This window comes from Myxine glutinosa, chromosome 7 (genome assembly GCF_964187855.1).
Source record: "Myxine glutinosa chromosome 7, kmMyxGlut1.1, whole genome shotgun sequence".
NCBI lineage: Eukaryota > Metazoa > Chordata > Myxini > Myxiniformes > Myxinidae > Myxine > Myxine glutinosa.
This window is the reverse complement of record NC_136267.1, coordinates 27,291,710-27,305,342: the sequence shown is the minus strand read 5'-3', so window position 1 is coordinate 27,305,342 and position 13,633 is coordinate 27,291,710. Positions and strand designations below refer to the sequence as shown.

At 41.9% G+C, this 13,633-nt stretch overlaps 1 protein-coding gene across 4 annotated transcripts in view; it reads left to right on the top strand.

Annotated features, from left to right (window-relative positions):
* Positions 1 to 13,633, top strand: part of LOC137416877 (semaphorin-6A) — a 727,420-nt gene that overhangs the window by 679,864 nt on the left and 33,923 nt on the right. For all 4 annotated transcript variants that reach the window (XM_078781382.1, XM_078781383.1, XM_078781381.1 and 1 more), the window contains exons 15-17: positions 4,273 to 4,482; positions 8,316 to 8,447; positions 8,736 to 8,810. In XM_078781382.1, the coding sequence (XP_078637508.1) occupies positions 4,273 to 4,482; positions 8,316 to 8,447; positions 8,736 to 8,810 (417 nt within the window). The remainder of the gene's footprint in view (positions 1 to 4,272; positions 4,483 to 8,315; positions 8,448 to 8,735; positions 8,811 to 13,633) is intronic.

Below are 13,633 nucleotides of genomic sequence, written 5' to 3'. Positions count from 1 at the left end.
TTCTGACGAGGCCCATTTCCTTATTTATGGGCATGTCGACTCCCCCAATCTGGTGCTCGAGGGACCTCTCTATTCAGAAAAATGCACTGCCTGGGTCGCAATCAATAAACATGGAATCTTCGACCCTTTCTAGTTTGGCGACGACACAGGAAAGTCATTGACTGTCAATGCAAAACATTACATCCAAGTTCTTGGGATCTTTTGGAGGGCCCTAGGCAGTTGCAAAGGGGTTTTGAAAGAGGAACATTGGTTTCAACAGGGTGGAGCCACAACCAACACTTCCAATGATTCACTCAACTGGCTCAACACACATTTTGGTGACAGTCATCAGTCGAAGACTTGCTGTTGAATGGGCCCCACACTCACCAGATCTGTCACCGCCAGATTTCTATCTTTGGGACTATCTGAAGACCTCTACAGAGGAAGGCCACAATCCATTGAAGAACTCATAGCAACAATTATTGATAAAATTCGCTTGACTCCTGCAGCGGAATGCGTCATTGATCAACCATTTTGCCCATCGAATCCACTGTGCTTGCAGTGCCATGGCAAACATTTGGAGCACGTCATTTAAGCACAGTTAAGCACCGTCGGTCCTGGCCTATTCAAGGTAATCTCTGCCAAAAATTGTGCCATTTGAGTGATATGTGAGGATTTTATATAAAATAGTATGGGATCTGTTTTTTTGTGGGTCACCTTGAAAAGCCATCAAATTTTAGTTGATCAAATCCATTGTTTTGAGCGGTCTAGTCTGGGATTTAATTCCGACCCAACACTATAGGCTCACACTGATGTTTCAGAGGCAAGTCGTTGCATTGATAACTGCTAGAATTTTCTAGAATTTGCTAGAAAAGTCCCATCTGCTAGAATTTGCTAGAAAAGTCCCATCTGCTAGAATTTGCTAGAAAAGTCCCATCTGCTAGAATTTGCTAGAAAAGTCCCATCTGCTAGAATTTGCAAGAAAAATCCCATCTGCTAGAATTTGCTAGAAAAGTCCCATCTGCTAGAATTTGCTAGAAAAGTCCCATCTGCTAGAATTTGCAAGAAAAATCCCATCTGCTAGAATTTGCTAGAAAAGTCCCATCTGCTAGAATTTGCTAGAAAAGTCCCATCTGCTAGAATTTGCTAGAAAAGTCCCATCTGCTAGAATTTGCTAGAAAAATCCCATCTGCTAGAATTTGCTAGAAAAGTCCCATCTGCTAGAATTTGCTAGAAAAGTCCCATCTGCTAGAATTTGCAAGAAAAATCCCATCTGCTAGAATTTGCTAGAAAAGTCCCATCTGCTAGAATTTGCTAGAAAAGTCCCATCTGCTAGAATTTGCTAGAAAAGTCCCATCTGCTAGAATTTGCTAGAAAAGTCCCATCTGCTAGAATTTGCTAGAAAAGTCCCATCTGCTAGAATTTGCTAGAAAAGTCCCATCTGCTAGAATTTGCTAGAAAAGTCCCATCTGCTAGAATTTGCAAGAAAAATCCCATCTGCTAGAATTTGCTAGAAAAGTCCCATCTGCTAGAATTTGCTAGAAAAGTCCCATCTGCTAGAATTTGCTAGAAAAGTCCCATCTGCTAGAATTTGCAAGAAAAATCCCATCTGCTAGAATTTGCTAGAAAAGTCCCATCTGCTAGAATTTGCTAGAAAAGTCCCATCTGCAAGAATTTGCTAGAAAAATCCCATCTGCTAGAATTTGCTAGAAAAGTCCCATCTGCTAGAATTTGCTAGAAAAGTCCCATCTGCTAGAATTTGCAAGAAAAATCCCATCTGCTAGAATTTGCTAGAAAAGTCCCATCTGCTAGAATTTGCTAGAAAAGTCCCATCTGCAAGAATTTGCTAGAAAAGTCCCATCTGCTAGCATTTGCTAGAAAAGTCCCATCTGCTGGAATTTGCTAGAAAAGTCCCATCTGCTAGAATTTGCTAGAAAAGTCCCATCTGCTGGAATTTGCTAGAAAAGTCCCATCTGCAAGAATTTGCTAGAAAAGTCCCATCTGCTAGCATTTGCTAGAAAAGTCCCATCTGCTGGAATTTGCTAGAAAAGTCCCATCTGCTAGCATTTGCTAGAAAAGTCCCATCTGCTGGAATTTGCTAGAAAAGTCCCACCTGCTAGAATTTGCTAGAAAAGTCCCATCTGCTAGAATTTGCTAGAAAAGTCCCATCTGCAAGAATTTGCTAGAAAAGTCCCATCTGCTAGCATTTGCTAGAAAAGTCCCATCTGCTGGAATTTGCTAGAAAAGTCCCATCTGCTAGCATTTGCTAGAAAAGTCCCATCTGCTGGAATTTGCTAGAAAAGTCCCACCTGCTAGAATTTGCTAGAAAAATCCCATCTGCTAGAATTTGCTAGAAAAATCCCATCTGCTAGAATTTGCAAGAAAAATCCCATCTGCTAGAATTTGCAAGAAAAATCCCATCTGCTAGAATTTGCTAGAAAAGTCCCATCTGCTAGAATTTGCTAGAAAAGTCCCATCTGCTAGAATTTGCTAGAAAAATCCCATCTGCTAGAATTTGCAAGAAAAATCCCATCTGCTAGAATTTGCTAGAAAAGTCCCATTTGCTAGAAAAGTCCCATCTGCTAGAATTTGCTAGAAAAGTCCCATTTGCTAGAAAAGTCCCATCTGCTAGAATTTGCTAGAAAAGTCCCATCTGCTAGAATTTGCTAGAAAAGTCCCATCTGCTAGAATTTGCTAGAAAAGTCCCATCTGCTAAAATTTGCTGGTGGATGTTGGAGTCTTTCACAGGTGTAGGCCATTGTCCTCCAGCAGCACAATGCACAAATTCTAAATTACTTGTGACTTTAGCTGTATCAGTGGAATGATGTGTGGGTGTTACTTCCAAGTTACCCAGAGCACAACAACTGAGTTACCCAGGGCACAACAACACATGTGCAGTGACTTGAGGACTAAGTTGGAATACTCAGTTCTCAAGGAAGAAGGGCCAATAAAAGAAAGATCCAGTCCTTCTGTACAGCAACAACTATTGTGTATTTTTCCTGGGCATCTATGATGAAAATGTGGTCGGGGGTTATTACAACTGCCATAATTAATTCCACTTCATAAAATACAACTTACGAAAGGAAAGAGAAAGCAGGGTAAGACTTGGCGAGCATCCGCTCTGCATCGGGGAGGTCATCAGTTCGAAACACGACCCCGACGAGTCATTCCAAAGACTTTATGGTACATGCTGCTTCCTCGCTTGACGCTCAGTATTCAAAAAATGATAGAGCTCGAACAAACAGCCATAGGTTGGCAACCATTGTGAAGTCTTTTTTTGGCCTGACGGTCTCCTCCGACATTGAAGTTCCTTTTAAAGTAACTCACAAGTGGGGAGAGAGTGAGCCTGGTGTTGGCTTAGCGGTTAGGGTGCAGGCTCGGGATCTTAGGATCCTGAGTTCGAATCCTGTCAAATTGTTGAATTAACATAAGGGGGTTTGACTCAGCCTGTCATCCTTCTGATGTCGGCAAATTGAGTACCAGCTTGCTGGGATGAATGATCCCAGTGTGTACCCCGATTTAGAGTAGGTACACAGTATCCCTGCGCGACTAAGGGTTGGCGTCAGGAAGAGCATCAGGGAACCATGATTGGCCATAAAAACATTGCCTCAAACAGGGAACCATGATTGTCATGGGGCCCGCAAGGCTAACCCCTGCTCCAGCGGGGAAAAATGGCCCCAAAACGATCATTCATTCATTCATTCATTCATTCACAAGTGGGGAGAGAAAGGAAGGGAAGTAGGAAGAAGATGGGCACAACGGGAGTGGAAGGAAACACATCATTTTAGACATTTTGGGCGAGGAGAGGCCTAATTATTCCATATTTGCATACATAATATAGAGTCCCCTTATTCAGACATTACTGTCCGACTCATGCTTTGTTGATCAAATTTGTACACGCTCGTTTGAGTTGTATCACAATTTCATGTCGACCTTGTGTGTTTGGATTGACCAAATTTATTGTGCCGACGGGTTTATTGTGTTTTTATAGGCCTGCTCGAGAAGTAAATACTCCCATAGAAAGTACTGTGACATGGTCGTCATAAAGTGTGGCTCTGTCATTAATGTAGACATTTGTCCCCTCTCAAGTGCGGTTGCCCTTTGGGTACTTAAATTGATTCTGATAATTCATTCCATGAGGAATATGCGATTAGAATGGAGCTTTTTATTTCATTTTGCTTCTTACCATAAAGTTTTTCTAGCAATTCCATATAATGTTTTGTTATTGCCTTCAGGCATATTTTACATGTGATCTCTTGGGTCTGAATATCAGTATGCTCGTCTCACGCACAGGTCTCGGCTCTCACACATAGCTGTGGACCCAGCGGCCGGACCGTACGGGAACCATACGGTCATGTTCCTAGCCTCAGATACCGGACTAGTCCTCAAGGTACTGCTGTGGCCACCGGTGAGTGCTGGGATGGCGGATCCAATGGCCGTTGCCTCCAGCCCTTTTCTGCCCAGCCTTCTACTCGAGCAAATTGATGTCTACGATGCGCACAGGTAGGTGACCTGCACTCTCACAAACATACATAAAGTCAAACAAATGTCGAATTTCAAAAACTAACAATTACTTGATTTTTGGTTCACGAGTTATCAAGGGAATACTATATTCGTCATGTGTGTGTGTCTGTCTGTCTGTCTGTCCGCAGCATAACTACCCGATGATATCATCCGATCTTGATGAAACTTGGGTGGGAGGTTGATATCATGATCTAGTTGTGTCCTGCCTAGAGTGGGCGTATTGCGCCCATTGTGGGCGGAGCCACGCCCGAAAAAGAAGTCTTTCTAGGGGGTAATCGAGTTCAAGCTACATCTTCTCCGAGGGGTTTGGTGGAATCTGACAGGGGTTTCGGTATTTGGTTAGGCCAATGTCATGTGTCTAGCCCCACGGAGCTCGATTTTTCATTTTTCTCATTTTAATTTTTTTTTTTTTTTTTTTTTTTTATATATATATATATTTTTAACTCAACTGGACTATGTCCAGCTGAGTTTTTGTCGACACCCAGTGTCCATCGTCCGTCGTCCGGCTGTCTGTCTGTCTGTCTGTCTGTCTGTCTGTCGTCTAAACAATTCGACGTCTACGCTCTAAAAGTCACAAATATTGATAAAGTTTGATGAAACTTGTTATGCAGCATCTTTAAGACATAAACTAGTTTGGGATTGCATTTGGGCGTTGCATGCCCAAAAATGGGCGCGGCAGGGCGGCCATATTGAAAATCAATTTTCGTCATATATTTTTAGCACATATAAACTATATAGTTTGTGATTCTATTATGCATATTCTAACCATATTGATATAGACCAGTTGAGTTCAGGTTCCCTGGAACCTCTCTAGTTTCATTTCATTTTTCACCGAATTTTCGGTATTGTGTGGCTTATTAACCTCATAACTGATTATACATTATTTTCTATCTCATTTCAAGGTCAGTAACCTTCGTTTTGACATTTCTGGGCCTGGCCTGTCCGGGCCTGTTTCAGTTATAGTCCGTCCTTTGTCATTGAATACCGCTCGCTCGTGAACCATCGTCGTCTCCTGACTTGTCTTTTTTAACTTTCTGTTCCCGTATGAAAAGGAATGCATCATTAAACATCAAATGGAACTTTAGTGAATTTCTCAGTAATTTTTGTGGAGCAGCCCAGCTCTGACCTATCCATGATTGGCTGTGAACAACAGATGTGACTTTGCCGATACAATTTGCTGCTTAATGGTGCATTTTTCATACTAGTGGGGTCACTATACATGGAGTATTTCATACATAAAATGTAAAATGTATTTTCATACATGGAGGTGTATCGTTGCGATAGGTGCAGCCGTTTTTGCGGTACCTGGGACAATAACGTTAGGCGGGAGCCCAAACCTGAAATTGCTGGAGACCAAAGCTGAAATTGGAAAAACAATATAGCCTATTTTACTCCAGGGGGTCCCAGGATTACCCACACAAAATTTCGTTGCGATCGGTTCAGCCGTTTTTGCGGTACCTTCAAACGGACGGACAGACGGACGGACATTTGGTGAATTATAGTAAGATAAGGATGTAAAGTCAAACATTGGGGGGTAATACAACATGCATTTTAAAGGCCATTTTCCCTGCTAGAGCGGGGGTTAGCCTTGCGGTCCCCATGACAATCTTCTCCATTTTGCCCTATTTTCTGCATCTCTCCTTGTTAACCCCCTTGCCCGCATTTCTTCTTCCACCATCTTTAGCCAAGTCTTTCTCGGTCTTCCCCGTCTTCTACTTCCTTCTACATTCATTTCCATCACTCTTCTCAACCAGTCACTTTCATCCTTCCTCAACACATGACCAAACCATCTCAACCTGTTCCTCTTCACAGCATCAATCACAGGCTCTATTCCCATCATCTTTCGCAAATCATCATTTGTCTTCCTCTCTCTCAACGATACTCCGCACATCCGTCGAACCATTCGCATTTCCACCCTTTCCAACCTTCGTTGCTGCTCTACGTTCATTACCCATGTCTCGCTCCCATAAATCATAACACTTCTCACACATGCAGCATACACCTTTCCCTTCAGCTTCAACGACACTCCCCTCATCATCAGCATGCCACTCAATTCCCGAAACTTCTTCCATGCACATCTCACTCGAGCAACCGTTGCCGAGTCCGATCCACCTTCTCCATTCAGCATGTCTCCGAGGTAGCAAAATGTTTTCACACCTTCCAGCTTCACGCCGTCTCCAAGATCCAACTCAACATTTCCTCCATCTGCAGCTCCCTCTGTGCACACCTTACATTTGAATGTAGCTGCCACACTGGTTAATGACCCTCTCAGACCACTACATTTTTGATGAACCCACTCAGCGCACATTGTACACTGAATGGAGTTCACTCCGACACCCTTCCTACACACAGCACAGGGCCACTTCCCAGTTCTTTCCACCTCACCACATGCTTTACCACTTGCCATCACCTTCGTCTTTCCGATATTCACCTTCAGACCGTTTGTCTCCATACATTCCTTCCACGTGTTCATCTTTTCCTTCAGTCCATCCATACTTTCCGCAATCAACACCAGATCATCTGCATACAACAACTCCCACGGTAAACCCTCCTTTACGTTCTGAGCCAGCACCTCCATCACAGCTACAAATAGTAGTGGACTTAGTACTGACCCCTGATGCACTCCCACCTTCACCTCAAACTCACCACTGTTCCCATCCTTTGTCCTTACAGCTGTGCGTGCTCTTTTGTACATTGCCATCACTACTCTGATCAACCATTCCTCCACTCCTAACTTCCTCAATGCCCATGTCAATACTTTGCGTGGAACCCGATCGAATGCTTTCTCCAGATCAACAAACCCAAGAAACAACTTCTTCCTCTTCTCCATGTACTTCTCCTGCAACTGCCTCACAATGAAAATCACCATAATGATCAGTTTTAATGGTAATGGTAATGATCAGTTTTAATCGGTTATCTCGGGTCTGGAGTGACTACCAACCTGTCTCTCGATGATGAACTGAACGTACGCATCGGGAAGGCAGCCACCACCTTTGGTCGTCTGACAAAGAGGGCATGGAAGAATAGCAAGCTGTGTACACGACTTGGGCATGTATACAGGATGGAAGATGGACGTATCCCAAAGGATGCCCTATGTAGGGAAATAGCTGGGGCCAAAGGACCAAAAGGGCACCTGAAGCTGAGGTATAAGGATGTCTGTAAGTGTGATATGAAAGCCCTACACATCAATTTTGACACTTGGGAAACTGTAGCTCACTGCAGAGGCACATGGCGACATCAATCTATGGGCTGGAATAAGCCACCATGATGACCAGTGGATGGAGCAGCTGCACAACAGATACTATCACCGCAACATCATCCCACAACTACAGGAGATGCCAACCTCACTAACTACTTCAGATGTAGCACATGTGGTAGACTCTGTCACTGCCAAATTGGCTTGTACAGTCACCAACGGAAGTGTAACACATGACTGACCTCACCAATAAGTGCTGCATACGCACCATCTTATGTAGATGATTGAATGATCAGATGAGAGCCCTTCATTCTGGAGTGAACTGGAATAGGCCGGTTTACAGTTTGCAGTTTCCTTTTACTACTGGAAACTCGATCATTGGAATTCTTGCGAATGGATGTAATGTTAAAGTGATTCTTTGACACCGATCGCAATAAATGTGCAATTGATGGCACAAAAAAAATTGCCAATGTAAATTTGTCACCCTAACATCCTCACGATAATTTCTTATTTTTTAGTCTAGACATGCTTGTTATAAGTAAGCATACTTAGAAAAGAATACATGAAGGTCATGACAATTACTTGTTAATTAATCAATTAATTTTAATGTTTCTAGATGCGGTGAACCACATGAGCATCAGGTGTTGGGCCTCGAGTTGGACACAGAAGGCCACACACTCTACGTAGCTTTCAGGACCTGTGTGCTACACTTGCCATTGAGCCGTTGCCATTTGTATACCTGCCGCAGGTGATCACATTTTCATTTTCATCCTCATGTTGAACATTTTTAGTACACTTTAGAAAAAAAAATTCGGATTCTGACTTGCTATGCCCTCTCCTTTCACCATGCACTCTCAATACTCTGTGTACTGTCAACTCGCCATGCATTGTCCACTCGTCCACTATGAAACTCGCCATGCACTGCACACCTGTTTTTCATGCTCCACTCTCTCTGCACAAACAAGCCATTTGTTCTCAGCCCACTTTATGTAAGTTAGTCACATGTGTGTTCCAACATATTTGTTTGCTTTGTCAGAGCCTGCTTGTCTGCTCGGGACCCTTACTGTGGCTGGAGAGGGGGTGTATGCATTCGGTTGCCGCATCGTGCTCAGTAAGTGTAATTGTAGTTTTCCTTCTCTCCTTTGGTTTACTACAGTGAAATGGGAGAAATGGTGACTTCACGTGTGCAGAAGCTCAAATAAAAATTTATTTAATTTTTATGTTTATTTATTTTTTATTTTGTTTGTTTATTTTTATTAAATTATTTTATCAAATAAAAATTATGAAGCTTTGTTTATTTTTCTTTGATTGTCTTTGTTAGATAATTTTCTTTGTCAAGTCCTAATCTCTTTCCTTATGACATTCATCAGTTTGGCCGATTTAAACAAGATAAATAGTCTAATAGCGGCATAGCAAGGCTTGTTTGATACTTTAGTTAAAGAGGATAGGATGACCTGGGTGGGGATACCAGTTAGCAGGTAGCAAATAATGTAAGTATTAATTATTTTTCTATACACAAAGAATTAAGTTAAGCACCCCCCCCGTTTTTTTACAACCTCGCACATTACAAGTTTGTTGTCGTCAAAACAGTGTAATATACCCATGTTATTGCTATATTTTCTGGAGAAGTGATATTATGGTCACATAAAAACATAACAATCATGCCGTTTTCAATATTTTATTCTGAATAATTTAAGGTGAAATTTTTTGGGAATTTTAGGCATATTTTCACCTCAATTTAAGTATGGAGCTATAGGTCCATCACGGACAGTGTGGATGACGTTTATGTTTTCTAACGTACAGTCATTGTTCTGAGAAGACCTCTAGCGATCTTTGCGTCAATAACGTGTGTAGGACCCACGTGATCGGATCACTGACTCAACCCTACGTCTCATAGACCCTGTAAGCCGTCGTATGCGTTGCTGTGGCAGGTTGTTCCATTCCCGATGTAATGCACGTTCGGGACATGTTGGGACGACAAATTGCGAAGATGGTCCCTCCAATAGCCAATCTGGATGAATTGGAACGTGCATTACATCGGGAATGGAACAACCTGCCACAGCAACGCATACGACGGCTTACAGGGTCTATGAGACGTAGGGTTGAGTCAGTGATCCGATCACGTGGGTCCTACACACGTTATTGACGCAAAGATCGCTAGAGGTCTTCTCAGAACAATGACTGTACGTTAGAAAACATAAACGTCATCCACACTGTCCGTGATGGACCTATAGCTCCATACTTAAATTGAGGTGAAAATATGCCTAAAATTCCCAAAAAATTTCACCTTAAATTATTCAGAATAAAATATTGAAAACGGCATGATTGTTATGTTTTTATGTGACCATAATATCACTTCTCCAGAAAATATAGCAATAACATGGGTATATTACACTGTTTTGACGACAACAAACTTGTAATGTGCGAGGTTGTAAAAAAGCGGGGGGGGTGCTTAACTTAATTCTTTGTGTATATAAATTCCACATTCCTGTGCCATCTTCAGTTGAATGTCAGGCATTGACAGCAGGTTCGTGAAGGACTTGGACATAAAACGTACCCAGTCTTAATGTTGCTGTATCCAGTCAATAGCGAAACTGCAAATGGAGAATCCGCGAATGTCATGGATGGAAACCCTTACGTCATTTCCTCATTCTACTTTAAATTCAATATCTCTATATTTTCATCATTCCAATCACAAATTAATACGACGGTATTAATATATCAAAAAATAGTTTTAATCACGATTGTATTGAGATGTTGTCAAACCAGTCAACCGTTATCATCCGTTCACTTCCGGATTCGGGAGCAAGTCCGTGTCGATCGCATTTCAAAATCATAATTGTATTGAGGAATTTCTGAAACCTCCTACCTACCTTACGCCACCTGCTGGGACCCCAAAACGTTCTACAGGTTATTCCATTTCATTTTAGTAAAATATGCAACTGTAATGGTTACAAAACACTGTCCCCTGTCATGTGACCATATCCTCAGCTCTGATTGGTGTATGTTTGTGGGGACATACATACGCACAGACAAACGCTGTTCTAGACAGCATTGCCCTGCAGGATATGCCATAAAAACAAAACTTCTCGTGATTAATCAAGGGGGGGGGGGGTTTCTTTAAGTAACCGTGTAACTTTGCTTCAACTTAATTTAAGAGTATAATGATATCACCAAGTTTTCTCATAACCCATCCATAACTTCTTGAAATATGGTGTTACATATCGGTCTTGGCCCTATCTCTCAATTATGAAGAATCACTTGAATTTTTTTTGGAAATTCCTGGATCTGGGTCCGGATCGTCACTCAAATCGAATCAATTCGTCCTTGTCATGCACCAAACATGTCCAACAAGTTTGTTCCAAATCCATCCATAACTTTTTGAGATGTTTATCATTTTTTGGCCCTTTCGTGCAATTTTGAAGAATTACTTAGAAATTCTTGTATCCGGAGCCAGATCCGGATCTTCACTAAGGTTGAAGCAATTCATCCTTATAACGCACCCAACCTGGCTACCAAGCTTCATTCAAAACCGTTGATAATGTTTTGAGATATCCTGCTCACAGACCTACAGACAGGGGGTGAAAACAGCACTTCTTTCATCAGTATTCTGTGACTTGAAATTTCCTCACCTTTTCTGGAATCCCAGTGTTGCAACTATTTCCAGAAAGGCTTCCTAGAAAGTAGGAGTTATTTTCCGATTCATTCATTGATCCACATGTGCCTGCTGCTTTGTATCAATGATGGGAGCACGGCTGCGCTGCTTACAGTTACCAATTTAGGTTTGAGCAGGATTTTGTAATTTTGTTCCGGGTGGCAGCACTAATCAGCTGCCTCTTGGAAATGGTGCTGACACTTTCAGACATCGCTTGGGTTTGACCAATCAACGACTAGTGCATGATAGGTGCATCACGAGGGGGGCAGGTTGATATCTACAACAGGTTAACATCAGAGGGTTAACATCAGAGGGTTAACATCAGATTCTAGGATATTGCAAAATTCTGACGTGGTCACATTGTTGGCATTCATTACTCATTGCAGGTTCCAAATGCATAGCATGGTGGTCCACCCACCATGGACCATCCTCACTTGTTTCCTTGAATCATTTTCTGAGGAAGGGTGATGGGGAAAGGGGACGGGAAGAGTTAGTGGGCAATCGGTGAATCCCCCTTCGATATGCTCCCAAATACACTGCTAAAACAAACTACATTGAAATGCCAACCTCTCCCAGACTGCCATATTTATTACCTCCACCACCAAAGGTGGATGGACGTTATGTTTTTACCGCTGTCTGTCTGTCTGTGAGCAGTATATCTCAAAAAGCTATGGACAGATTCAGACGAAACTTGGTGGACAGGTTGGGTGTATAACAAGGCCAAATTGATTACATTTTTGTGAGGATCCAGGTAAGATATTTTTTTAAATTGATTCTTCACCATTTAAAGAGACTTGGGCATGCCCGTACTATATCTATATCTAAAATTATATCCCCCCCCCTCTATTTACATGAAATGGTTTGGTCCAAAGCGAACGGCTTGCGAGTGGTGACAATCCCCCCCCTCTATTTACATGCAATGGTTTGGTCCAAAGCGAACGGCTTCCGGAGTTTGGTAAAGAAATCGCCATCGCGTGCACAAACGCGCAGGAAAGCGAATGAATCGCAAATTCGTTTTTATTAGTTGTAAAACATAGTTTAACGCCAACATAGTTTGCAAACGTGAAATAAATGAATACGCTCTCAAATGTGCCATCCGAGGCAGAGTGTGCCCGCCACGTTCGGCACACGCGATCGTTCGCTGCTCTCTGATTGGTTGAATCGTTTTTTGGACATAGCTCGGTAAGTAATTGTCCGATTAATATGAAACCTTGAAAAGGCACATCCTCGGGTCCCCAGCAATATACCTGGCAAGTTAAAAGTATATCGGACCCGTGGTTGTCGAGAAACAGCGGTCACAGACAAACGTACAGACAGAGATTACTGGAATTATAGATAGATAGGGCAAAAAAACGATATACAGCACGATATCTCAAAAATATATGGATGGATTATTCAAAAACTTGGTGGATGGGTTGAGTCGGTGACGAGAACAAGTTGATTTGATTTTCGGATGCAGATCTGGTGTTTTTGTAACCCGTTTCGATTTGTCGGGTGTGGAGCAGGTGCATCAGGTAATCTGTGCATATTGATGTCTCCTTATGTATCCTGCATGTAATGTATGTGCAAGCTCCACAATTAGTCTTAGATACTGTTGGGTTGGGACTGAGTATGCAGCAGCACTCAGATCCATGGTCATTGTCCAGTTTTTGAGCTTGAGCAGTGAATATGTAGTTGTCGGTATAACAGACCGATCAAAGCATAACTGTCCATTCTTAAATTGCTAGAGCTGCTGCTGTAACATTACCATGACTCACACTTAAGTGTGATCATTGTCTTTAATTACAAACATTATGGCAAGCATTTTCATAATGATAATTACTAATAAAGTTATTTCAACATGTGTCGAGATTATTATTATTATTATTGCTGCAAAAGATGTCACAGCAATGCACATTCTGATGAGATGTTTCGTAAAACGCATAATGAGAAAATACGAGAAGAAAATGTTTTCTCAATCAGCTAATATTTTTTCTTTCTATATGAATGCATCATTGCATCAGTGTCACGTTATACACACAGTCGGTTATAATAAAAGGTATTTTACAGGTTCTGTTATAAAATAAATATATATATTTACTTGACCCTCTGTAAGGTCATTATAATTGTCGTGCATGCATGGTCGACCTCTCCAAATGGAAGGTTCCTCCTCTAACAATCCTAATGAATAACCAGCTTTTGCAACATTGCAAGTCTTTTTTTTCCATGCAGATTATGAAACATGTTGATCTTTGTAATCTTTGGAAAAGGCTGCACTCGTGCCTGCTGTTAATGCAATT